Here is a 26,497-nt window from a genome sequence, read left to right on the forward strand (position 1 = left end):
TGCGTGCGTGCGTGTGTGGGCGTGCGTGTGCGCGTGTATCGAGTAGACGGCAGCTCAAGCCCATATTAATGGTGTAACATACCGTTGGTGGTCATCAACATGGTGACTTCAGTATTACGCCCTTACCTTACAGATGTAAAAAAACGCAATGTAGTAAGCGTATGGGGAACGTAAAGAGGCTTTAAAATATTACTATGGGGGAAAAAAAAAAAAAACTCAATTCTTCAATCATTTCCCCCCTTGAGGCCATGAAGCTAAATAATAAACATTTGTTTTTCACTCTCATAACACGCACACACACACATTGAGGTGTGCCTGACTTTCAGGTCAAGGCGCAGCCGAGAAATTTTCCCCATTGACATTTTGTGTTTCTGGCACAATATTGACTTCAGAGGGAAGACAGCAGGAGAATTGTTGGTGATGTTCCACTTTACCGATGTGTATGCCTTTGATATCATTTTCAACATACAGTCAATATGAATCCTGAACCTAATTGTCGTAATTGTATATCCTGCATCGTTATCTAATTTAACTTTTGCTGCCATTTTGATATGTGGCAGGCATCTGGTTTCATCCAATTAAAATGGGCTAATAAAGCTCTCTGCCTTCCTGTCGAGCATTAAAGATATTAGAGAATCACGTAGCATGAAGGTATTTGTTTAGCCCAGAAAAAAATGCAATCCGTGAGTTTGTGAAGTTCAATTTTAGACGTAAAAAATATTGTATTCGATCATTTTGATGCATATCTCATGATTATGCATATTTTTGCAATCTCAAGACCTCGTCTAAAAATGCTGAAATTGCTCCGATATTGGACCTTATTACTTGTACAAGTATCAGTGAGTGTAAACTATTTTTCTTGGAGTATGAAGTAGTCTTTACACAGCCAATATTTCTGCTTTGACAAATGGACATTATGAGTATGAGCCTTAACGCACTTGTGTTGATAGAAGTGTTCCTCCAATAAATCTCCTTTAGTGCAGCCAAAGCAGTTGCTAAATAAATCCTGCTGCTTGTTTTCTCCATCCTGAAGAGGCCCGAAGGGATTGCTTGTTAAATTGTTCAGAACTAATGCTGCAGAGACGCCAGGTGGGGTGAGTCACACAATGGCCGCTGCAGCAGTTTCAGCGCTGATCAAGCTAGTTGAGACATCAGTTAAGTGAAATGCATTTTGAAAACCAAATATGAAAACGCAGCTTCGGGAGCAGGGTAAAGCTTAATGTTCAACCAAGAGGAAGATGGGCACTTAGCCAGGCACACAATGATCCCCGCTCACAGTTGACGGCAGGTTGCCGTGACAATCTTTCTGACTGTGGAGCGCGATCCTTGGCCCCATTTTTCTGCCACATTAGGCTCACAGTCAAAGTCGGACTCAACTCCCATTGAGGGAGGAACCTGATTGTACAGGTTGTGTGAAAAACAAAGGCAAATAAGAGACGCGTCTATAAACACTCTAATACACAAACCATGGTGACCAGATGTCCTCTTTTCCAAGGTTTGCTGTTTTTAGGACCTAAGAAGACATACAATCCATGTCTGATCTTCATTTGAGGGAGCCCTTATAAAGTGTGGCTTAAAAGTTCATTGACAAATTGGCCAATTAAGATTATTAATTGGCCAACTATTATTATTTGGCTATTGGATAATAGCTATCATACGTTACCCAACAACCCACCCCCAGCTTAATTTACTTTCTATTGGTGTTATATTATATAGGCAGCTACATCTGACCTGTCAGGTGGTGACAAAATGATTAAACTCTAGCTTCACTTCCTATTTCTGACATGTCCTGCCCTACATCACAAATCAGCACAAGAGAGAAAATGAGCGGCGGGGTGGTAAAAAGCCAAAGCCAGAGATACAAAGTAAAGGTTCATCCAGTAAAAGAAAAAAAGTGAAAGGGATATGGGGGAAAATAAAGAGACGATGGAAAAGAAGGAGCTATGGGACAGCAGGAATTGCCACTTTCTCTCAAATCTTTTATATCATCAATGGAAAGGCATCGAGGGGCCATGGAGGACTTGACTCGTGGTTCGGACTGTGACAGACAGCAGCTGACGCTGCCAGGCCGAGCAGGATAATGTAAGATTTAATTGCATGTCACTTTCAGGTAAAATGAGCGTGGCAGCTCTTTCTTGGCCTTCACACGCTATATTGCAGAATGCGCTTGTGTATGGAATCGGAAAACGTTTTTCGGGGATTTACAGCGGTCCCGACATGCAACATTCCAAGGTTACAAACGACATGCTCAGTTTCAACCAGTTGTGAGCAATGTCCTTACATTTTGGACCTCCTTATAACCATGCTAGCATCTCTCACTGGTGATCCACTTAACTGCACACGGTTCAACAAATGTTGCCAAGACATGATGATCACACCCACGCCGCTTTCACTCGAGCAGTTATTCTTAAGGGCTTGGTTTTCATGCGGCGTTCACACCAACTGCAAAGCTTAAATGGTTCAACAGATTGGCAGCAGAGTGGGTCTTTTGGACAAATTAAGCCTCCACACAACCGGGACATCATGAGGTGCCACAATGGCGCAGAGAGGGAAAGAGAGAGAGAGAGAGAGGGAGGGACAGTGACTGAATTAGTGAACGTATTACATGTAATAGACAGGAAAAAAAAAACTGTCATTTTGTTTTTGCTTTTAGACTAGACGTCTTCTGTTTTTAAAGTATGCCAAGTTATTATTGTATAATTTTACACAACCCAAGTGTCTCTCATTTGCAATTATTTTATGTTTTCCAGGACTTTGCCGATTCAATATTCCACCTGGTGAGGGAGAAGTATCGCTCGCTGCTGGGCGGCTGCAATCCGGTTTACGCTCAACACAAATCCCTGGCAGGCATCGTTATGACCCGAGGTATGGTAAATTTCATTGACTTTTATATATCACGTTGAATTATTGAGGCGGTGCAATATAGAGAGAGTGGGGAAGAAGAGACAGAAGATGAGCAACTTGAAGGTCTAGATTGGAAGAAACATTATGAAGAATTCCTGTGCTCATGGAGTAGTTTATGCCTCGCCAATGAATTATTGACTAGTCAATCTCTGAGGGTTGGGAGACATGCCGGTTGGAGTCGGTCTCCCTCCTACTTGCTGGACTTTCCGTGCTCAAGCAGCTTTGACACAAGTTTGCCGATGCCACGGTGGGAATCCTAACAAGATCAGCTTCAATCTGACACGGTGAGGGAACAGCAAGGTGGAGGACACTTCTCACTGTGATGTGAAACAATGAGTTATGACTGCACATTCATCTATCATGTTTTATTTATCGTTTCATATGTTGCATTGGCTGCACATTGCAGGAGGATTGTCACCTGTGCACCTGTGCACACTCGAATTACAGAGATAGGCCCTGTGTACGTTCTCATATTACCACAACAAAAACACGAGATGTGTGAAGTAAACTTTGGAGGAGCTGAAGCATAAATCTCAAATGACATTAATCTTGTTTCCATCAAGAACTGTGGTTTTCACCAGTTGGGGACACGACATATTTTATTGTGTTTCTCTAGAAAAGTGTCAGGTGATATAGCTAATCCAGCGCTGCGTTCAGAAGGAACCAAGCCGATTCTGGGTTATTTATACGCAGCGCCGTGAGTTGACGATTTGACCCAGCATTGTTGGGTCAAGAGTTCCAATCCCAGGTTGTCAGTAAAAATGTGGTTAAAAATGATACAAATGTTTTACCAACATTTTGTGCAAAGAAGCAACTTTGCCGTGTCAGGGATCACCCCAGCAAGTCACTCGCATGACTTCTGTCCACTTTGAGCAGGATCTGAGCACTAATCCCTCTGTCCAGCGCTGTTTTCCACTGCCAGCCAGCAACATTTTCTAAAAATGTTCCATAAAATTTACTGCAACGCCACAACAAAACTGTCCGAAATGGTGAGCAAGTTCAGCCCACCTATAATTAACCCAACCTTGGGTAAAAGTAACCCAATCTGCTCGAAATCCAAAGCTACCCAGCAATTAGGTTAGGAAAATAGCCCAGCATTTTTTAATGTGTACATTTAAAAAACAAAGAGGAGCCCAATTCTAAAACCGGAAATATCCCATATTACACTTTTCGAATAAATACTAACATTTTAATTTTTAATTAGCAAAAACATCATTCTTTCATTAGGGGAAAATGTTACATCTCGTGTTCCTCCCACTATTAGTGGTGATAGGAACCAAGCTCTACCACAAATGGCGAAAATCCATAATTGACATGCCCCGAAAGGGTTTGTTTTTAGATGGTGTCACTGTCAAAGCACTAGTTTTGTCACAATGAAGCTCTTCAGCTCACTTCAATATAGTTCTATGGCACTATATTAAGATTTCACAAGATGGCACCAAAGTAATAGTCATTGTTGGCCTGAGCAAGAGAGCGAAGGATAGCTTTCAAAAAATGCCTGCCAATAAGCAAAAGCAGGAATTCTATATTATAAATAAGTGGAGGGACAAATTCAAAAATGACTCCAACCCTAGAGAATTATCTCCCCCTTGTAGCTGCCGGCAGCAGGGTTTCAGGGGTCACTAAGGAGGGATCGGTATCTTTGCAGCAGCGCCGCAGCTCATCAGTGTTGACTTCAGTGAGGGCGGCCGCGCTCATCCTGACCTAATCCAATCCTTCTCCTCTCCTCTGCCTCCGAGTAATTGCTTCTGTTTGTTTATTAATAGCACATTATCTTCAAAGATCCAGACAAACGGCCTGCGCATTTGCAGAGGTGGCCGCCGCTGCGCTTCTGCCGGCGCTCACGCAGACGCAGAACTTGACAGGAACACTGGGGAGTCCTGTTCTGTGTTGCCTGCCGCCACCGCCGCCTTTTTTCCCCACCCCCTCCTCCTTCTTTGTCTCCCTCCATGCGTCTGATGCCCCCGTTTTGCGCCTCAAGAATCTTAATCAGGGTCCGTCTTTGAAGCGCAGACAGACAGCGAATCCGCTACCCACATGCCAACGGAGTCCCGCTGAGGCAGTTGAGCCCCAATGAGATCGAGATTAGCCTTGCCAGCAGGGTGAGAGTCGCGAGACGAGAGTCAAAGTAAAGTAGCAGCACACGGCATCAAATAGCGCGGAGATATTCATGTTCAAATGGGCTCAAAGACATGAAAAATCTCAAAGTCTGCATGGGGAAACTGCTTTTGGTTGAATTGGATGAAGGTTTTTCAGATTCGTATTTCCTTTAAGCCTAGCTACAAGATGCCGAAGCATACAGAGCCACCAGAGGGACTTGAGAAAAAAGATGAGAGAAAAAGGATTTAAATATTTTGATTACAAATGACACTTAAGTTATGGTATTTAGCCTGCACGTTCATTTTCAAACAGGGATTTTTCCCACCATTTAATCTGGTTTTCAAGCTGCCTGAAAATGTACAAGTCAGTAATCACATGCGGCAAGAAAACCCTTTCAAAGTGGAAGGTGGTGGGGGGGGATAGCGCTGAGATGCGCACAGTGTGTTGCAGCCCAGGGAGAGATTTTAGGAGCTTCAGTACCATTTCACAAAGACACCCTTATGTGCACAGAGCAGTTGACTGCTAAAGCTAATAAAGATTCAACAGGATGCTCTTTCTATTCTTGCCAACTCTCCCTCTTTACAACCATTGAGGATTTTCAGAGGTTTCCCATGATTCAAAAAAACATGTTTTGGATGGCATTCCGGTTAATCACCCGACCTAATATGGTTAAAGAACCCGTAGAAGATAGGCTTTATGATGATGACAAGTTGATACCAAACATCATCTTATATATATTATCCTGCTCCGGTATAGGTTGTAATATCTGAAACACAGAAAAAGAAAAAAAAAAGCTCCTGTCAAATACTGGTGTCATCTATTCATTCAGTCTTGTTGGATCCGGTTTAGGAATGCGAGTTCCGAATTGGCAACCTCAGAACTGTGAGGTGGATGTTCACCTCTTTCACAGTGCTGCCTTCACTAATCATACAGTACTGTATATAGCATAATATTTGATAAGTACCGAAAAAAATGATTTAATTTGGAGGGACAGGCTTTTCCTTTGGCAGTCATGCCAAAAATTAATTACTAACTAAATTGTTCAGTTCAAAATAAACGGTCCAACTGCCACTAAGCAATAAAACAAAAATGAGTGTAGGCCTTTTAAATGAACAAGTCATATCTTTTGTAAAGTGTAATTACTGGTTACAAATGTTCTATTTTATCTTATCTGAATGTGCATGTGGTCCCCAATGGTGTAAGTAATCGCTAGAAAGATTCCATTTATATTAAAAGTAGTGCTAACATCAGTGGCTAATGTAATCCATACTTGACACACTGACGATCCACACGATTATGATCTTCCGTACACAGAGCTTTAAAGAGCTACCTTGATATTAATGACCTGTTTTGATTGACACTGACTGAAAGGTATTCATTGAACATTGCGTTTATCATTGCGGTTGTAGTTTGCAGAGCTCCACCGTATCATACTGAATGGTGTTAATAATATTTCAGCTGACTCATTTAGCTAAGCGAGAGGGCCCAAAAAAACTGCACGCATCAACGGTTAGCCTAGTAAAATTCCAAGTTGTATGACCGCTAGAGTGTTCCACTTAAAAGGTTTCATTGGCATCATTGTGTATAAATTGCATGTAAATCCACAACAAAAATTCCATAGTTGGAGTCTTGCTGCTGTTGCTCTCATTGTATTTTAGCTGATTATTTCTGCTCATGGGGTGGGGCTGATCTTTTACCATCTCTCTGTCTTCAGCTCCCACCCCTCGCTCTCCACCTTGCATCCATCTCTCAAACTCCCCGACGAACCCACAGCAAACTCGGTGCCAATTTCATGGCGCGCTAGCGAATAGCGCTGCAGAAATTATCCATTGCAAAATTGATCCAAACAATTGCAAAGTGGAACGGTGAGGGAAAGCAGGAGAGTGAAATTGGGAGTCTGTTACCTTTTTGAACTCACTTTATCACTGTGAAGGAAATATAGTGAAAACTACCGGTAACTGGGAATGCAAATTGTTGACTCAAAATGGAGAGATTTTGGATGCTTTGAAGTCATAAAGGTGTGTGTATTTTGTACGGTATAGACCAGGGATGGGCAACGTAAATAATGAAGGTTGCCGCAATTTTTCATCAGCACTAATGGGAGGGGAGACACGAAAGACCATGTACCATTCCACTTTGCTTGTAACCCCCCCAAAAATTGTTTTGTTTTGTTTTTGAATATTAATCAAGTGGGCGCATGCCGCTAGTGGCCCATCCAAGCTGGAGACCCACCAGTCCTTTTTGTACCTTTGCTAGCCTGTCTGTAGTATTTTCAATCACATTTCCAACACCTTTGAATTTTAATAAAGGTGATTTTAATCACTTCTTTAAGCCTTTAACCCGCGTCCCAATTCAAGGGCCGCATTTTGAAAGTCGATGAGATCACAATACATGCAAAGGATGTCCCGCTTTGAAGGCTCCTTTAAAGCGTAAGTCAACATTTTTCCAGAATATGTTCTATGCAGGCCCACGAGTTGAAATACGGCATTCTGAATAATATTGCATTTGTGGAAAATAAGTTAAGCACCAAAATGCACCCACTTTTAGCCATCTCAGGGGGGCTGCCATTTTGTCACTTGTGCCCCCCCCTGAGCTAGCTAATAACGGGTGGATTTCGCATATTCCACAAACGAAATATTAGAATGCCATGTTGAGACTATAGTGCGCCTGCATAGGGAACATATTCTGGAAAAAACTGTTTGGGTTGACTCCCCCTTTAAATACAGCCTTATTTTCCCAATTTTTACATGATGCACGGCTAGTGCCATTTGTGCCACAATACAAAAACACATTAAACATAGTAAGGGAGGGGAAGTGTAAATACTACTCCGTAAACAAATACAGTGCAGCTCAGGCTCTGGCTAGCTGTTAGCAACATGTAAGCTTGTTTGGACTTGCCTAACTTGCCAAAGATGGTTCCTTACCCTATATAGTATTACAATTAATAGTTGCAACTCGCTCGATTACATGGCACACTGTACCATAAATGTTTTTGGACTGTGAGGGAAATCCAGAGTTCCCCCAGAGGCTCAGAGAGAGATCATGCAAAATGCGCATAGGAAGCCCAGACTCAAATGTGGAACCATCTTACTCCTCAACAGCAGTGCTAACCACTATTCCACAAATTAGCATATTCAAGAAATCAAATACAGGTTCTTTCCCGTTTTGTCTTTTTTCCTCAATTGCGCACACACCTACACACATTCCCCGTGGCACCCATTACTCCCCCACCCTCCCAACATTTCCCCCGTTTCCTCTCATCAACGGAGGTGTCAGGACTCTTCCCTTCCACTGTGCCGTCTGGGCCGAAGCTGATAAAAGCTCATGTGCCGGTCCGGCAGCGCCCGCGGATCTGCCTGCAGCCAACGGAGCCTGACTCTCTGAGGCGAGGGAAGTGATGTGAGGCAACCGACAAAGGAACGGCTTGCCATAAATGTTCTGCTCCGCCTCTTGTCCGTGCATCACACACTTGCACGGCCTCACACTGGTCTCGGAACTGATCGCGACGAGAACTTTCGGGAAACCAGTGTGAGGCGAATATCGCCAAGAGTGGATCAATTAGATACGCAGGCACGAGGTCTTGACCCAAACACAGGTTCTTATATTTATGTGAATATATTGTGACATTACATGGAATGCCGGGGAGCCTGCGGAGGAGGTCGGCGAGCAGGACGAGTCTGACAGAGATTAATAAAGAGAGTTGCAAAGAACTGATGTAATGAACCAGGGAAGAGAGGGTGGCGAATGGAGCAGACAAGGTGGCTGACAGGTGGGCCAACAGGCAAGCAGTATAACCTGAGAGGGCAACCCAGGGAGCTGAGGTAAATGATGATTAATCACGCAAGGAAGGGGCGAAAGTGTTGACGGAGCTGCTGAACGCGGTGGCAGAGACAAGGATCTGGCAAAGGAGGAAAAGCCGGTGGGTTGATGGATGACAGGTGATCAAGCCGGAAAAGGTAACAGCGGATCAGGTGTGCACAGGGAGAAGCTGGAGGTCATCAAGAAGAAGAAGACTGGCCTCTTTCTGCTGTTGATCCGTCCTCAATTTTCTTCAATTCAATGTGATGCCCCAACTTCTTTTCAGGATTGGCATACCCAAGTTTCACCGCAGCAGCCATCTACTCCTGCTGCTTTTATACACTTAAGGCCCGGTTTGCTCAGCTCGCAAATAGCCAAGCACAGCTAATGGTGCAGTTCACATTCAAACAGCAAAGTCATGGCAAAAACCCCCGAGAGTGACGTCGACGACATCACAGGGTTATTATTTAACAAATGGAACCGTATTCATGCTAAGTCATGTCTGTGTGTTGGACAGGGCTGGACATTAACTATGCCCAGGTGGTGGCGCTGTCCACAGGAACTAAGTGTATCAACGGGGAGAATCTGAGTGACCAGGGACAAGTGGTCAACGACTGCCATGCTGAAGTGACCGTACGCAGAGCCCTGCTACGCTTCCTCTACTCTCAACTCGAGCTCTTCTTCAGGTAAAGCATGAACTCAGCACTTTTTGGCTTTACATCCAGGAAACCATTGATTGCACTTTATTCCGAAAGTCTCCTTTGTTAGTATTTCTTTGCTATTTAGTAATTCTACAACAGTATTATAACTCATTCACTGCCATTGACGAATATACTTGTCTTTTCACAGTCCAGCCGTTCAATTCCAGGAATTTATTATATTTTTTTTCAATTGTTTTTCAAACATTAGGGTAAAACAGGGTCTGAAAATGCCTGGCAGTGAATGAGTTAAAAGTTTAAAAATGAGTTAACAGTTTGGAATATCTTAATTATTTACAAAAACAACTTGAGTTTATAAGGTAGTGATCTAAATAAAGCGTGTTTGGAGGCATAACCTTTAAAGTTGATGTTTGTGATGATCTGAACACAACACACTGGTCCAATCTTACCAACTTGCCAGGTTTGCATAGTGTGCGTTGCCAACCTGCCTGCAGCAACTTTAACGAGTTATCACATGAAATTCTTAATAGCATTAAAGAGCTTATTTGGCATGACCTCCCACTGCAGTGCTAAGAATTGCTCCATCTTCTATAATAAGCTCCGTGGCAAGGCTGCATTCACCATTGACTTCTTCTTAATCACTACACCTTATGTGTGCCAGCTAATGAAACACCTCAGAGTCTTCATATATATATATATATATATATATATATATATATATATATATATATTTTTTTTTTTAATATAGAACTGTTGCAAATGTACCAACCTCGTGTGCTCTTGCAACCTGTGCATAGTGGTCCAGTCTGCTTACACTCGCACAATAGGCACCAAGAGACAGGCTTGATGTGTTGTGATGCCTGCTTCCATAAGCATAAATGATGACCCACCCCCACCCCCCCACCACCCCCCAAGAATTTAATGGCAAGGCTGATTCATCAGATTAGCGGCGAGAAGTTTTGATAGCAGAATGTCATATTTGCATACACAGCCAGACTTTTCCATCTTAGCACAATGCTGGATGGCAGTGACAAGGAGTTGCGGTTGAGCAAGAAGGCTAATGGAGGAGATAACTCATAATGAAATGACCCACCAAAATGCCACAACTGACATATTTACCCACAGTGAAAGGACACCGCAGACAGATGAGAGGTTATTTAAAGAGTGCTTGTGATGCTTTTTTTTTTTAAATATACCATCCTGTGAATAAATGACCCCCCCCCCCCCCCGTCCGTCCCTGCATCAGTGAAAAGGGGATCTGCACCGCTGTGGGAGTGATCACAGACATCGCCAATTAAAGCAGTGTAGCTCATACAATAGGTTGGATGCTGAGAATTCGTGATTAGTAAATGAAAAACATCACAACACTGAGCCCCTTCATTGTTTCATACGTTTTTCTTTGTTTGTGTTGCTTGTTTGCTATCAAAGTAAAAGGCCCGAAGACTGGGAACAGTCCATTTTTGTGCGGCATAAGGAGCGCAGCTACAGGTTGCGAGACAGCGTCCACTTCCACATGTACATCAGCGCCTCGCCGTGTGGGGATGGGAGACTCAACTCGCCCTACGAAATCACCACAGACCGTAAGTGCCAGCTAACCTCATGCCAACCCTCCTAAAATAATGTTGCAGAGCTTTATTTCCATATACAGAATAAACACCTCCCTGGTCACATTTTTTTCCAAAACGAGGACCTTTTATTTCAATGAGCTCATTGTTCACTCGTTTTGATTTCTTTCATTAACACAAAGGTTCACTATAAAACTTGAGAGAGGGATTTGCTGAAAACAGATTCATGCTATTTCACCATATTAAACCATCCCATATTATTTAGTTAAAAGGTTCCAACTTTTGGGGTTTTAGTTCATTCAAAACCGAAAGCAGATTTGTTTAATTATTGGCTCCCAGCACAGCTGCAATACAAGAATTGGCATCATGTCATGTCTTCGCAGTGCCCAGCAGCAGACACCTCATGAGGAAGCACCGCTGCCACCTTCGAACCAAAATCGAATCAGGCGAGGGAACGGTCCCGGTGAGGTGTCGGGAGTCCGTCCAGACGTGGGACGGCGTTTTACAGGGAGAGCAGCTCATCACTATGTCCTGCACGGACAAAATAACCAGGTTTGTATTGCCAAATATTTAAAAAAAAAACTCCATTATGAAATGGGGCTGAGCACCACGACAGTAAAAAAAAATGTTCATGTCTCTAATATGAATTCCTAATGTTAAAAATGAGCCTCATCACTACCTGCACCTTTGAGTTTCACTGAGAGAATACCACAGCCGAGGCTCTGTTGTATGAAGAGGTTGATAAAAGTACATATAAAAAGAGAGTGCGATAGCGTGTGTGATAGCGTGAGGTGGACCCTCCTCCTGTGGAGCCGCTGTTAATTTGACCAATTTGATTCAGTTGGCAAGGGCTGGAGATGGTGTGATTAAATATACCCAGGTCACCACCAAGGGTGAAAGCAATTACTTTTTGTTAAAAAAAAAAAAAAATGGAGTGACAGAGGAGGGTGAAGGGACACCCTGATTTTTTTTTTTTTTTTTTTTTTTCCCCCCCTCTCCCACAATTGAGCCAGACACACTCTTTGCTCTGCAGCCTCCTCTGAGCACTCTTTATATCGCTGTAAATCACCGGTGTTCATCGTTAAAGTGAGTGGGTCACCAAGGGCCGCTTTATCAAGGTCGGGGGTGGAGGGTGAGAGGACTGCAACGTGACCACACGCACACACGCACACACACTCTTAAAGTGATCCCCATCAATGCTCTTTTTGTCCTCTGTAACACCCATTCAACAGTCCTATTACTTTTTTTATCCCCCTCTTCCTCCTGGACCTGCACTTTATTACGGTTAGTTTAGCCTTGACCATGGAGGATTTTGTTTCGGCTCTTTCCTCTAATCATAAACATGTTTGCTAACTTATATGGTGATAATCGGCCATGGGTGTTCTCTCAGGGCAGGCGGAGAGTCGCTGACGCCCGCCGATGCCCCTGCGCTAATATTTGATTTGACAGCTGGATTTAATTGAGGGTCCTGAATGGCTCTCATATAATCATGATGTTTTCCATCCTTTCGTAGTTTTATGCAGATGATCACATTAGTTTAATGGCGGCGTTTACGGAGGGTGGGAAGAAAGGGAGAGCGACTGAGAGGGAGAGTTGAGCTCTCCTCTCTCTCCTCTCTCCACTCTTTAAATTCAAACACCCCGAGCCAGATGGCTGCCTTTTCTTGCATGAGATTAGGAGATGTTTCTGATTCACGGTGTCGCTTTCTGGCTAAATTAATATTTCAGGCTAAACCATTTTGGTTTTGGCAGAGGTGGTGCGCAAAGCGCCGAGCGCCCGTGTGGACAGATTGCAGGTAAAATGTGGCCACCGCATCACGAGCTCGTTTAGCGATTCCCAGATAGCCGCTAATGTTAATTGACTGCTTAGGAAGTGAAAAGCGCTGTAATGAGTGATTATTAAGTCAGCCAGGAAAGAAAAACAGTAGTCACTGTAATTGTACCCATGATAAAGCATCGCTGATTAACCAAAAGAACGGGCAATGTTACTGAGTAGAAAATAGACCTCTTTCTCTGAACAAGTTCCCCGAAATCGAAATCCTACCTTCTGCGTATGCCTGAATTTTGTTGGAAATAAAACCACAGATATAGCAAGGAAAATGTGCAAACCTCACGAGTCCTCTTTAGGAATGTAGCAAAACGATCAGGTACAGCGGAATGCCTCCGTGAGACCGGCAACGAAAATAAACATCGTAATTATCGTTTTCCATCACTGAATGAGCATCTGCTTGTTAAACTGAGAATTCCAGCAGTTAGTGTTCCAAGGCGGGGCCGGCTGGCCACCGGATCAGGCGTCAGCGAGGCAGGCAGGATGACCCCCTGCCGACACAGGTGGATCTCCCTTAACACACTCGCAAACGATCGACCTCCCGCCCGGTGATGGACGGAGGCCTGCCTGCGACGTCGCGCAGTGCATTAACCCCGCTGGCACTGACAAATGCACGCATGCTAATGCGTTGTTGTGGTAATGAATGCTGATGCACTGACCCGTGGCGACGGCGGCGTTGTTGTTGTCGGCGCCGCTGATGGTTTGTGTCTCTAACCGCGGGAAAATGGTGCGTTTGTGTCTATTGACAGTCCGGCAGATGCTGTTCATCACGTCCCACATCAAGATAACCATCAAATTGTCTCGACCTGTCATCGAAGCTCTCAAATTGGTCCCTCTCACTCTGCCTTTTTCTTACCTCAACCAACCCCTGACTTTCTCCATCCCCCCACTATCCCTTCAAGCCTACCTGCTCTCCAAACCGTCGACCTTACCTTATCATCTACATAAAATGCTCCTTAATGTATCCTTCCCCTTTTCTTGCACGCAGGTGGAATATTCTTGGCCTGCAGGGTGCGTTGCTGAGCCACTTAATGGAGCCCGTGTACCTTCATAGCGTGACCGTAGGCAGCCTGCGCCACACGGGCCATCTGGGCAGGGTCCTGCAACAGCGGCAGGAACGGCTGGGCCCCCTTCCGGCCAATTACAGACGCAACCAGCCGCTGCTCAGTGGTAAAAACAAACACAAAAAAAAACCATATACATCCAAAGTAGGGTATGTCCACTGTCTGTTTTGTGCCTGGTTTTCATTAGTGAAGGGATTACAACACAACTGGTGAGGAAAAATTGAAAAATATATTTTTATCATCATCCAAAAAAATATGATGTATCTTATTGGTATTACTGACCTGAACCTCCATTCCAGACCCACATGCAATGAAAATCCATGGCATAAAGAGACTATATAAATCATGTGTAGACACAAAACAAAAGAGAATTAATTGTGTATATTTAAACAAAAAAATGTTCTATCAAACTATTTAATTCCGTTTTGTGAAAGTTCAATTCAGTTACATAAATACTAAGTAGCTATCTATTGAAGTGTCTTGACAAGGTCATTCTATGGACCGGTCATTCAAAACGAAGCAAATCCTATTTTTTACAAGCAGCGCTCCAGTGAGCAATGCATCAGGCCTTTTTTTTTTTTTAATACATCAAATGATTAATCTGTATTTTTTCCTCTGAAAAAAATCGTCCCAAAAAAAACAATTCGAGCCCTAATAAATTGCACAATTAGCGACTAGATAATGAAGTGCTGAGCCTTTTTTTCCCCAGGAAAATGTGTAAAACGAAGATATTGCTTAATTTAAGCTTTAACTTTTATCCGACTGACTCGCTGTATATTTTGCTATCGAATCAATTCAAAACTCTTAAAACTCACATGATTTGACAGTTTTCCCCTGCAACTAAAATCACAATGTGTTTTCAAATCTTACTTTCCTATAGCGTACCTCCGCTTTTTAGAATCTACATGAAGAATCTCTTTTCTTTTGACGATTGTTGTGTCCCGTATGAGGTTTATCGTCAGATTCCAGACGTGTCAACTTTGTACCAAATGAACCACAACAGCAGTGAACGCAAACATCACACACACAGGCACATAAACTCATCGAGCCGTCCAACCCGACGGTGTCACTGTGGCAGCCAGACAAGCAAATCTGCTTCCAAGGTTCCGCTGAGACCCGACAATTTCGTTTGTAGTGAAGCTGAATGCTGGAAAAGGTTCTGAATGACACCCAGCTTGTAGATGTTGCATCAGCCATCACTTCCAATCTAGGCCACTCCCTGAGCAATTTACACATGCGAATGTGGGGCATCTCTTTCTGTGGATGTGATTGATAAAAATGTTTACAGTAATAAATATCATCCATCTGTCATCAGCAGGTCGTTCAAAAATCTAATTTTATTCCATTTTATCTAGCTTTTCTAGATGTAGAATTGATATCTAATTATTTTTGATAGTGAATCATTATTTTATGTTATGTTTTTTTTTTTTTTTTACAAAATTCAACTTCAAATATCTCAACAACTTTATTTAAACCAATGAATTTAGATTTGATGACCTAAATAATTGTGTGCATTTATTTATGCATTTTTTAAAAAATTATTTTTTGGGGGGGAGGGGAAATGTAATATATACAAAAAAATGCTTGCCATTTTTTTCCCAATTGTGCACAATAGTTATAGCACATGTAGACTTTTGCTATGCATAAAAGTAGATATTTCTAAATATATAAAAGCAATATTTTGGTGTGTAGCATTAAAAGTGTACAGGCTAATAATAACCCAAAGTTCAATAACAAAACTAAAATCAAGAGAAAAGGGAACATTTATGTCTATATATGTCTTCACACAACTAGTGGAAGAAGAATGCCATTTGAGCTGACAAATGGAATTGCCGTGCCCCAAACAGTTTGCTCAAAACGAGATGCAACAAACACTCCGCCCCTCAATCCGACATTGCCTCCAATGATAGTCGTCCCTTTGCATTTGTGCGTGTCAGATCGTTGTGCCTGCTGTCGCTCGAGTAGCCGTAGCAGTCGATTGAGGGCTATGAAAGGTGGACCAAGTGGGACGTGAGACGCATGAACAGAGAGTGGAGATGGCCCTCCACCAAATCAATGTAATCACAGTCCTTAACTGACATTATTCGAGTAGTCACCAACAAATGGTCTGAGGGAAACATGAGGGCTGAAAGTAAATAAAGGAAAAAAGAGCAGTATTATGCTTTATTCAGCGACGCTTTTTCTACCGTCCAGACTTGTGATCTGGGAGTGAGTACGCAAACACCAGAGAGGCCTGATTCATTTAATTCTGAGGATAGCTGTAAAATCATGCATCATTTTCAGGAGGCCTGTTAATGGCATTGTCTAATAGGGAAAACAAGTGATTTTCTGCCATCTTGTGGCAACTATAGGCAATTACAAAGCTTTTTGGGTGGGCGTCAATTACTCATGGAATTTTGCTGTTTGTGGCCCGCGGCACTTTTCACACATATCTATCCTCGGCGAAAACGACGTAATCTCAATTCAATCATCATCGTAATTTCTTTTTGCTGTGCCTGAGCATCAGACAAAATTCATTGTGTAGATGCAGTATCGGTTCCGTGCCGCGCTAACAGCAGCTACTGATATTAACCCACCGCTCTATGTGTTAGTGTCACGCGTCTCATAACTAAACGCACTAATTCTCCAATTCTCCTTTCATGTCTGCCGAGCGTAGTCTCTCCCAGACCGAGACACCGATCAAGTCTTCCATCAGGGGAAGAAAAATGAAATTGGCTATTACAGACAGAGAGGAGTGGAGTCCATTGAAGGGATCCAATGAGCCATGAATGGCTTGAGAAAAAAAAAAGGGGGGGGGGTAGAGGCAAGATGGATAGAGCGCCTCTTTTGTACAAAGGAGTGCGTCGGTAAAAGAGAGAGAAGACGGGTAATAAGACACAGTGAGGATTGTTGCTGTGGCAGGCAGTTCATTCCAGTTCCAAAAGAAGATCAACCGTGGGTATGGAGGAATAATGGTGATGAGAGCAAAATGATGATCTGTAAGCATGCAGTTTGTCAAGGTTTCGCTGGGGCGCAGTGCAGGTGGACCCAAAACGGAAATGTTTATTTACAACACAAAAGTAAACAATGGCGCTAGAGCAGGCAAGGAAGGCACGAACACGGGATGCAACAAAGCTGAGACCAAAACACAATGCACCGTCCAATTCCTAAGACACAAAGAAAGAAAGAAACACACAGATTCAACTTCAATTCAAGTCGTTGTCACACGTCACTGGTAAACTAAATGTCGATGGCACCAAACGTCTTCCAAAAGAGCAAGTTTATTCATACACATTTTACAACTATATCACTTCTCTGCGTTACACCTTAAAAACGCATATTATGGAGCAAATATAATTGTTTCTCAAGGAGATTTTTTTTTTTTTCCAGAAAACATTCCATCCATGGGATTTAGGTCGGTTTCAGCATATATCCGGCACTCTTGTCACCGATAACAGTATGCGCATGCTTACACTTTTCTTGAATACCTCTAGGTCTCTCGTTATCACCTCTCCTCCTCACTCGCTGAACGGTTATTAAGGGTTACATACACACATACCGTTTCAAGCAGCTGTAAACTTGTATCCCTGGTATTAGCCTCTGGCAAAATAGGTGTGCTCAGAGACTTTTCAGATCCTCTTCATTTGTTATGTTGTAGCCTAAAGCTAGACTCATGGTTAAATCCGTCTAAATGTATACTCAGTACCTCATAATAGCAAACAAATACAGTCAACCCTGTATTTTTCTGGTGATTTGTTGGAGACCCACCTGCAGTAGGTGAAAATCCAGGATATAGAGCGACCATATATACAAATAAAAGTTTTTCACTCCCACATGCTGTGAACACATATTGAAACACACAGTTTGCCTATTCTCACTCTCGCCTGCACAATTCTCCAAATAAGAAGCGGAAATGTGCTTGTTTCAAACAGTTTGCTATAAAAAGGACACACAAAACAAAAGAGATTTAAAGTGGAGGTCAACGCAAAGTCATTTTTTTTCAAGAATATGTTCTATGCAAGCCCACTAGTTGAAACAGGGCATTCTGATAAATATTGCGATTGTGGAATAAATGATAATCCACTCATTTTTAGCCATCTCTGGGGGTGGCCATTTTGTCTTCTGTTGACTGAAAATGACATCACAACTGCTCACAACGACCAATCACGGCTCAGATTCCAAAAACAGGTCAGGAGTGATTGGTCTTTGTGAGCAGTTGTGATGTCATTTTCAGTCGACAGAAGACAAAATGGCCGCCCCCTGAGATGGCTAAAAGTGGGTGCATTTTGCTGCTTAATTTATATTCCACAAACGCAAAATTAATCAGAATGCCGTGTTTCAACTAGTGGGCCTGCTGGGAACATATTCTTGAAAATAGTATGTTTGGGTGACTTCCGCTTTAAACATTGAAGACCAAAATGTTCAAACAAACCATATAATTTCATTTAACAAGTTTGCTAGCTGAATGCTAGCATATAATGCAAAACACCTTAGACAAGCTAACGTAAATTAGCAACAATGTTACAGTAATTATAAACCGTTGAACAACTGCTACTTTAATAAACAGAGCATACAAAAACGGTAAACCACTTTATAGTTATATTCTTTTCATTAAAAAAAAAAAAGAACATATAATGTCGGGCTCTTGTATTTTCTCTAGATTGTCTTTGAGATGTTCAAAGAATATACAGTATTCATTTCCTGTGAGAAAATTTGGTTTGGAATACAAACTAATAGGAGATTGACTTTCATCCTGGAACAGATTTGTCATATCAGACATTCCACTATTGGACGTAATAATGTGGACAGACACGCATTTGTCTTGACTGCACATCACGGATGTCCTGGATCAACTCCAGGCTTTCAAGAGTTTTCGTCAATCTCCCTCTTTGCCGGTTCTCATGCAGGGTTAAGCTGCGCCGAGTATCAGCATTCAGGGAAGGCCTTGTGCGTGAGTGTCAACTGGACGTTGGGCGACGCGCAGTTGGAGGTGGTCAACACCGCCACGGGACGGAGACGTGACTCAGGGATGCCTTCACGCCTCTGCAAACACGCATTGTTCGCACGCTGGAACAGACTTCACTGCAAGGTGAGGACTCACTCAATCGACGCCGCTAAAACGAGCCATTGGGAGGTTACGAAAAATCTGTGATTCGGCATTTGCAAATTTGACTCAATCTAACCTTTGGTTGTTACCTAAAAAAATCATGCACGTAAGAAGTAAAGACATGGCTTGGAATATTTTCTTACTCGTAGAGATCTGGGATGTGATTAAACCGCTCCCTTTATTTTTTAGCATTTTATTTCATGAAGAGTCTGTAGGACAGGAAATGTGTCCATCAACTATTTTTACCTCTTGTCTCAGCTGTGGATCAGCCAACATTGATTTATTTTCCTCACATGGAACATTTCAGTGGCAAATGTTCCCTCAAGGTTAGAATTCCATTGTGAGCTACTCACAGCAAACTGGAGATAACACCTCTCTGAAACCTGATAATGCCTTCGGCAATTTCAGTCGGTAAAATCCGATTTTGGATAAGTTCAACTATTGTGTAATGTTTTAGTTCAACAAAGGGAGGTTGCCCGTGTCTATAGTAATAATGGTGGTAGGTCATTGCGCAAAGAACACAGGTGCACCATCAAGATGCCCTTGTTGCAATGTCAGCCGGCAAACACGACACCAGAGAGCACATCTGTGACATACGTGTACTTTTTTCATTCAGTTGTCAGCCTTTTGCTTTTTAAAGTTGACTTTCCTCCAATGTCTAAATCTAATAAATTTAAAAAAAGAAAAAAAAAAAACATAATTGCTGCAATTAATCATGGCAGTTGAATCCTATAAATGCACACGCAAGGTCAAAATGTGCAGACATTAAGTAAATTTCTTACTGGGCATACATTGGGGGGAATAAGTGAACCCCTCTTCTTTTTAAATATTTATTTCCTTGCAAACTATTTTTAACCGCCCAATGGAAATAAAAGGACAATTTCTAAATGTTGTTAAAGGGATCAAGCGTGGCAGGCAATGTCACACTCTAAAAACAGTTAAACAGTTAAAAAAATAAGACCATTTTTAACACCAACTTTCTTGGCTGTTTTTGCAGAAAACAACCCAAAAAATGGCTAGTTTTGTACAAAACAACCCCAAAAAATGGGCTGCAAGAAAGTGGGCCAAATTGACCCAATTTGTGTATCGGTCCATTTTTGACCTAAAATGTTGTTATTTTCAACCCAACTGTTTTTAGAGTGTCATTCCTCTCCAATTGTGTAGTTTTAGAACACTCCATTGAATCAAAACAGTAAGCAGCCCATTTCTAGCAGAACACACACACACACACACACACACACTATCAGGAGATCTGTACCAACATCAAGAAAAAAAAGACAAGCACAACACATTTGTCTCTCTCCTGTTGATAAATGTGTTGACCCGCCAGTGTGTGCTGTTTGCAGCTTATCGCAACCTGCCAGTGTAGATCTTTAACAGCAGACCTCGCTGCACTCTAATTTCCATTCAGAAACTTTATGTAACAGACAGCGGCTTCATCACCAAATGGCGGCCGTTAAAGCATAATGACTATGAAACGATCATTATTTGGAGAAGTACCCGACGCGCGTACTCTCCCCCCCCCCCGCCCACCGCCACCCCTCCTCCTAACCTAAGTGTTCCCCGCACGATGCATATAAGGGCCACGCAAGAGCAGTCCCACTAATCTCCTGAAGAAACTTTCGCATTCTTCTCACCCCCCCCTTTTGTCTCCGCGCTGATCTTCATTGTTTTCCCTTGCGACAATAGTAATGCACAGAAAGCGCAGAGAATGTTCAATTGCTTGTGAAATTTAAATGGGGGAGATTACACAGCTGTTGAAGGCCCCAAGCACCCCACCTCCCTGCAACCCCCCCCCCTAAATGCATTTGTGCCACCTCATTCGGTTTGTTTTGCTCGTCGTCGTCGTCTCTCGCTCCACCGCTGCAACCTTTAGCCTTTCAGCCCATTTTGTGTTTTTGGCATTTAGTTTTTTTTTTTTTACCCCTGCCAAGGGTAAAGGCGAGATGTATTGTTTTGAATACCATTTGTTGGGTTTGGTTAGGTATTGACGGAACCAAACAGAATTCAGTTATGAAGTAGCCTACTCACACTCTGGACTTATTGAAAGTAGAGGTTCGGGGAATTGTTTTTAAAAAGACTCTGGTAAAAGTACTAAGTACAGATTCTGAAATGTGCTTATGTGCAAAAGTGAAAATTAATTTTAATGTATTTGAGTTTTAAGAACTTTGGACAATGGAACAAAATTCACTCAAAAGAGTTTCCATCTTAATGTCTCAGATAGTGCTGGAAAAATAGTGCTGGATTTTATTAAAACAGTACTGTAAATTGACTAACCCAAAAAACTGCTAAATTATTTCACGTTAACAACTGAAAAAAAACATTTAGATTAGACAGAGAATTTTTTAATCCAATGCCACAAATCCCCTTTAAAAATGGGCAACTTTGCAAACAAGGAATGGAAAGTGAGACCATCCCAGCTTGAAAGAAGACTTTAGGGTTGTGATGCTTCTAACTTGAGAAGCTGTTTTTCGCACTGCACTTATTGTACTTCAAAGCTTGTGGCATGTTTTGCAGTACCTGTATTTGATTTGTGGCTGATTGTTTTTCAAAATGTTTTCAAATAATATTATTGAGTTTTTCCTCCACAATACAAATTTTTGAAAAACTAACACTAAATCCCGTCTTTTACGTTAACCTTTAGCTTCGCAGTACAGATCGTTCATTGCCATTGTGTTGCCAGAGCATAATGATGGCAGAAACCAATTCTCACTTTTGGGAAGAATATATGTGGTCACAAGAGAAGCTACCACACCCGTCATGGCTTTTTTTTTTTTCCTCTCCCGCCTTTGCTAGCTGGGGATCCCCACGTCCTGCTCGGAGGACGGCCAGCTGGTTTACTGCCAGGCCAAGATGGCGGCACGCCCTTACCAGACAGTCAAGCAGCAATGGTTCAGATCTCTGCAAGAAACAGGCCTGGGCACCTGGGTGAAGAAGCCACCTGAGCAGGAACAGTTCCTGCTATCGGACTGAAGGGTGTGTTTTTTCTGTGTGCGTTTGTGTATATAGTCGGTGCGAAAGTGTTAACCTTTATTTTTTTAGGGTAAGGTAGGGGCCACGCTCTTCGCAAACATACACGCCTGCAGAGTGGAAACTGCCACCGTTGTGTGCGTGTGTGTTTTGTTGTGAATGGGCCACGCAACCACTCCACCGCTCAATCCAAAAAAAAAAAAAAAAAAAAAAAAAAAAAAAAAAACGGAAGTTCAGCTGGATGTGCTGAAAGGAACAGGAAATAAAAGGGATTGCGTGTGTGTTTTTTTTAATCCTATGTCTCCTTTAAACTCACCTACACACACACACTCACATGCCAACACACCTTCCTGCACCCCCACCTCTCAGGTGGGGCGCCTGTCAAAGAAGGGTGGGGTAACCTTGAGCTAAATGAAAGGCAGCCGCTATCTTGTCATCAGCTATTTCCGGGCCCCAAGGCTCCCGCTGAGGAGCAAAGCCATGGGAGAGAGTGAAAGAGACAGAGGAAAGGAAAGAGAGAGAGAGAGGGAGAGAGAGAGGACCACGTCCAATTATTGGCCCTGTCATGGTGATGGGTGATAGAGGAGGAGAAAGCGATGGGAGGAGAGAGGGAGAAAAAAGGAAGTCGAGACAATTCAATGCCATCTCAAGCGACCCGTCCTCACCTTTTCTACGGTTGTCCTCCGCCTCTGACTCGGCCCTTTTTCCTCGCCACTTCCTTTGTGTCCTTCAGCACCCCCCGCCGCTCCTTGTCAATCTGCGCCGCAGCCTCGCCTTTTCAAGCGCAGCACAGTTTAACACGACATGACGACAGGTTAATACACCCCGCCGGGTCGCGGGAAGATGAGGTACATGAGCGCGGCCATTAGCGCTTCCCAAAGCGCGGGCGAAAGGATGATGATGGAGGGAGCGACTTTTCTGTTCTGCTCTTTCATACTTAATATATCTCCTTACCCTTTTTGTGCCCCGACCTGGATCCACGTCTAAATATCACACGTCACGTTTTGATCACAGGCGGCCTTGTTGACTTGCTTCGCTACAGCTATGATCATGTTCACATAATGGGGAAGAGTATTCATATTTTCATAGATTACAATGGTCAACAGCAAATTTTCATCAGAGATGGCTTTGTGTCACTCAACGTATTTTTGACGCTGATTTCAAAACTGTCTTTTACATTTTTTCATAGCACACCAGTTGATTTCGATAGTTTCAATTTTTGCTTTTAAGTTTGACCTGTAGAAGCTTGCGCAATACAGATTTTACCATTATTATTATTGTCATTATTATTTTATTATTATTGTTATTATTATATACAAGGGGAGATTTTAAATCAGCGCAAAATATTCGTCGACAAAAGTTAACTTGCATCTCTGATTAAAAATTTTGTGAAAATGTGTTGACCAGCGTTATTATTGGGAATGAATGTTGAAGAGTACAGTGACCTGTCGGAAGGAATGAAAGTTGAAAAAAATTTTGAAGAAAAGGAACAGGTGACATGAGATGTTAAAAAGGATTGCAGTTTGCCCCTTTTTATTTTATTTTGTTTTATTTTTTTTGGGTGGGGGGCTTTATAAAGGTTTTATGATTGCCCCCAAGATGCCACAAGATTGCGGCCAAGCACTACTTTAGACAACACTATAACCTGATTAAATTAAGCTCACCTCCTTGCTTCAACACAGTAGTTCCTTTCACAAACATGTCACAAGGTGGAGCCAAAGCAATTTTATTTTACAAAGTCTCTGAGCACAAAAACGGCAACTAATTTTTTCCTGGAGGATATGTTCCTAAAAAGATGGTGATAAAGCAGAATTTAGGTCCGAATGAAACAACTCAACTCACCTCAACTTGCTTTTGTCAGCAAGATTGCACATGATGGCAGCAAAGCACAACTTTTTTTTTTTCTAAATGAACCTCCCCGACTCACCTTAATATAGTTCTTTGGTGGCAAGATGCTGAGGGATGACACCAAAGCAATATTACTGCTGTACTCTGAGCACAAAAATAGCGAATATGTGACTTTTAGCAAATGATAGGTTCCAAAAAGAAAACTGCGAATAGGTGAGTTTGCCAATGCTGAACAACAAATATAATCATCGTATGCACTTTTACAAAGAGGAAATTAGTAATGATTGGCCGGCATCGAGTCCAAAGTACGGCCCGCCTCTCGCCCATTCAGCACCGTCAGAAATTTGTGTAGCACCCGTTAAGCTCCTCCAGCTTTTTATTTGGTATTCTAAAATATATTTATGAAATATTTTCTCATCCCACCCCTATATTGGACAAGCACCCCTTTAGCCCCATGAGAGATAAAAATCCCAGAGCCGTCCCGGCAACCATATACTCTCACATTTACACATTTAAATTTCAGTCCTCAATCCTCCATGGATGTTTTGGGAATGCGGGAGTACCTATGCAAAAAATTAAAAAAACAGGAACCCTCAGCTGTGAGGCCGATGCCCAAACCACATGTCCCATCTGCTGCCCCATCATTGCTGATTTAGAAAATGTCCATTCTCGGTAATTTCGCTCAGTATTAAGTTCATCTGCTTTATGATTGAGGAGATGGACAGCGAGCGGCACGGCCTGTAAATAACAGGGAAACAGTGAGAGTGACATCTTGTGGTAATTCCATACTGCGGTTCTTTGACCTGTGCTCCCTTCGATCCGAGGAGCACACACTTTTATAATTGGAGAATATCAAGTCAACGTGAGCCAACACAGATACATACATGCCCCACTTTTACACAAATAGAGCTTGAACACTACAGTAACCCTTTTTTTTTTTCATGCACAATCTAATGTGATACAAAACAAATGCAAAAATGCGACCTAAATACTGTATTGAAGTCTCATTACAAGCACAGCGATTCAGAACAAGAACTGTATTAAAAAGTATGTCTTCCTAAAGATTTTGTGCTTTTGGTTGACACAAGTGTATTGTTGCGGGTGTAGTTTGCATCGGTGTCTGCATTCTAATGAGGTGTCACCAATATTTGGTAGCGCAGCTTTTGGATTGGATCTCATATAGATTGTCTAATCTGGTGGTCTTTGATTGTGAATGCTATGTTTTTTTGAACAAATGACATTCAACAAGATATATTGCTGATTCTGCCTGTCCCCCAAAATTCTCACAGAAGCATACTAAACCTTTAAATAAGTGCTTTTTATGTAACAGTGGTTGTGTAGCAATGGAAGGTTTGTAAAAAAAAAAAAGGAACAAGACACCCCAAACATTGTGTTGTCATCTCATATGAATCAATAAAGCTTTATTTGTCATCTGTGTGTCATCGGCATTCATCAGAGGCAGACTTAACCATTGGTTTCCAAAAATGATTTCATGTCCGAATGGCGATCGTCTACCTACAATTGTACATATGTAAAACCATATATGAGATGTTCGAGCTCCTCAAATGTCTAATGATGTACATTTACAGTATATGAAGAACTGCTGCTAAGGTCTTTAAAATGCACTTGAGTGACTAATTAAAAAAGTGAATGTTTGTACTGTATATGTGAATAAAACCACAACATTGTGACATTTTATCTTATTCATTTAAAGTTGCGTATAATTAAATTCCAATGTGATTAAAGTGCTTGTGATTTAAAAAAAAAAAAAAGAGCTTTCCACTCAGGCCCTCAGGAGACTCTGAACACATATTAAAGAAAGGGGCCTGCATCCTCTCACATCCCGAGGGAAATCCACAAGCATGGACCTGTTATCTTTTAGGCTCGGTGGCCGGTGTCACCAGCTTCCGAATGAGCTGGGAGGAGGAGAAAGAAGCAAGTGGGGTGGGCGCCCTTCTCCCTTGTGTGCTTCACAATAAACATCATAATTGTCAATTTGCACCAGCGACTGGTCACAGCCAGTCAGTTAAAATCTAATGACCTGAGGCACAAGTGAATATCATCTCAGAGTGTTCCACCGCTCTCTCAATGAGCTCGAAGATCCGTAACTACATTTTTAATTCAGCATGCGGCGATAGCCCAGCATCCTCTATCTCCAGTGGGATTCATATTATATTGTTCAGGTGTAGTCATCGTTTTCTTGGTCTGAAATAAGTTAGTTGCAAAAACGATATTTAGTTAGAGGAGTTTACAGTTTTGTACTAAATTACATTTGAAAATAAATGACTACCCACATCACTTCAACATAGTTCCTTGGCACCAAGGTGGCGTCAAAGCATGACTTTTGTCGAAATGAAACTCCTCCATTCACTTCAATCTAGTTCCTTGACACCAAAATGTGACAATGAACACACACACACAAAAGAAGTTAAGTGATTTTGCGAATGCCAAATTGCAGACATTTTTACTGTGTATAATATAGTGGAATATTTTTTTTGAAATGTGCTACATGGTCTATAGTGTAAATGTAAACATCACATAAAAAATTATATTCAGCAGCACCTTTTCCCTGTCAATTAACCACATTTCATATAAAATCCTGACTATATTGTGTAGTTTTATATGTTTAATGCATTGCAAACGAGACACAATGTTAAACATAGTGATGATTAGTTA

General features: G+C 42.2%; 1 protein-coding gene across 1 annotated transcript in view; it reads left to right on the forward strand.

The window, feature by feature from the left end:
- Window positions 1–25,509, forward strand: part of adarb2 (adenosine deaminase RNA specific B2 (inactive)) — a 137,917-nt gene extending 112,408 nt beyond the window's left edge. The window contains exons 6-12 of the mRNA XM_086021266.1: window positions 2,751–2,865; window positions 9,320–9,488; window positions 10,890–11,041; window positions 11,410–11,578; window positions 13,842–14,023; window positions 18,804–18,985; window positions 21,800–25,509. Of these exons, the coding sequence (XP_085877392.1) occupies window positions 2,751–2,865; window positions 9,320–9,488; window positions 10,890–11,041; window positions 11,410–11,578; window positions 13,842–14,023; window positions 18,804–18,985; window positions 21,800–21,976 (1,146 nt within the window). The 3' untranslated portion in view covers window positions 21,977–25,509. The remainder of the gene's footprint in view (window positions 1–2,750; window positions 2,866–9,319; window positions 9,489–10,889; window positions 11,042–11,409; window positions 11,579–13,841; window positions 14,024–18,803; window positions 18,986–21,799) is intronic.
- The last annotated feature ends 988 nt before the right edge of the window (window positions 25,510–26,497 follow it).

Source organism: Filicampus tigris, chromosome 21 (assembly GCF_054856515.1).
Source record: "Filicampus tigris isolate MCC_2025a chromosome 21, RoL_Ftig_1.0, whole genome shotgun sequence".
Classification (NCBI taxonomy): Eukaryota; Metazoa; Chordata; class Actinopteri; order Syngnathiformes; family Syngnathidae; genus Filicampus; species Filicampus tigris.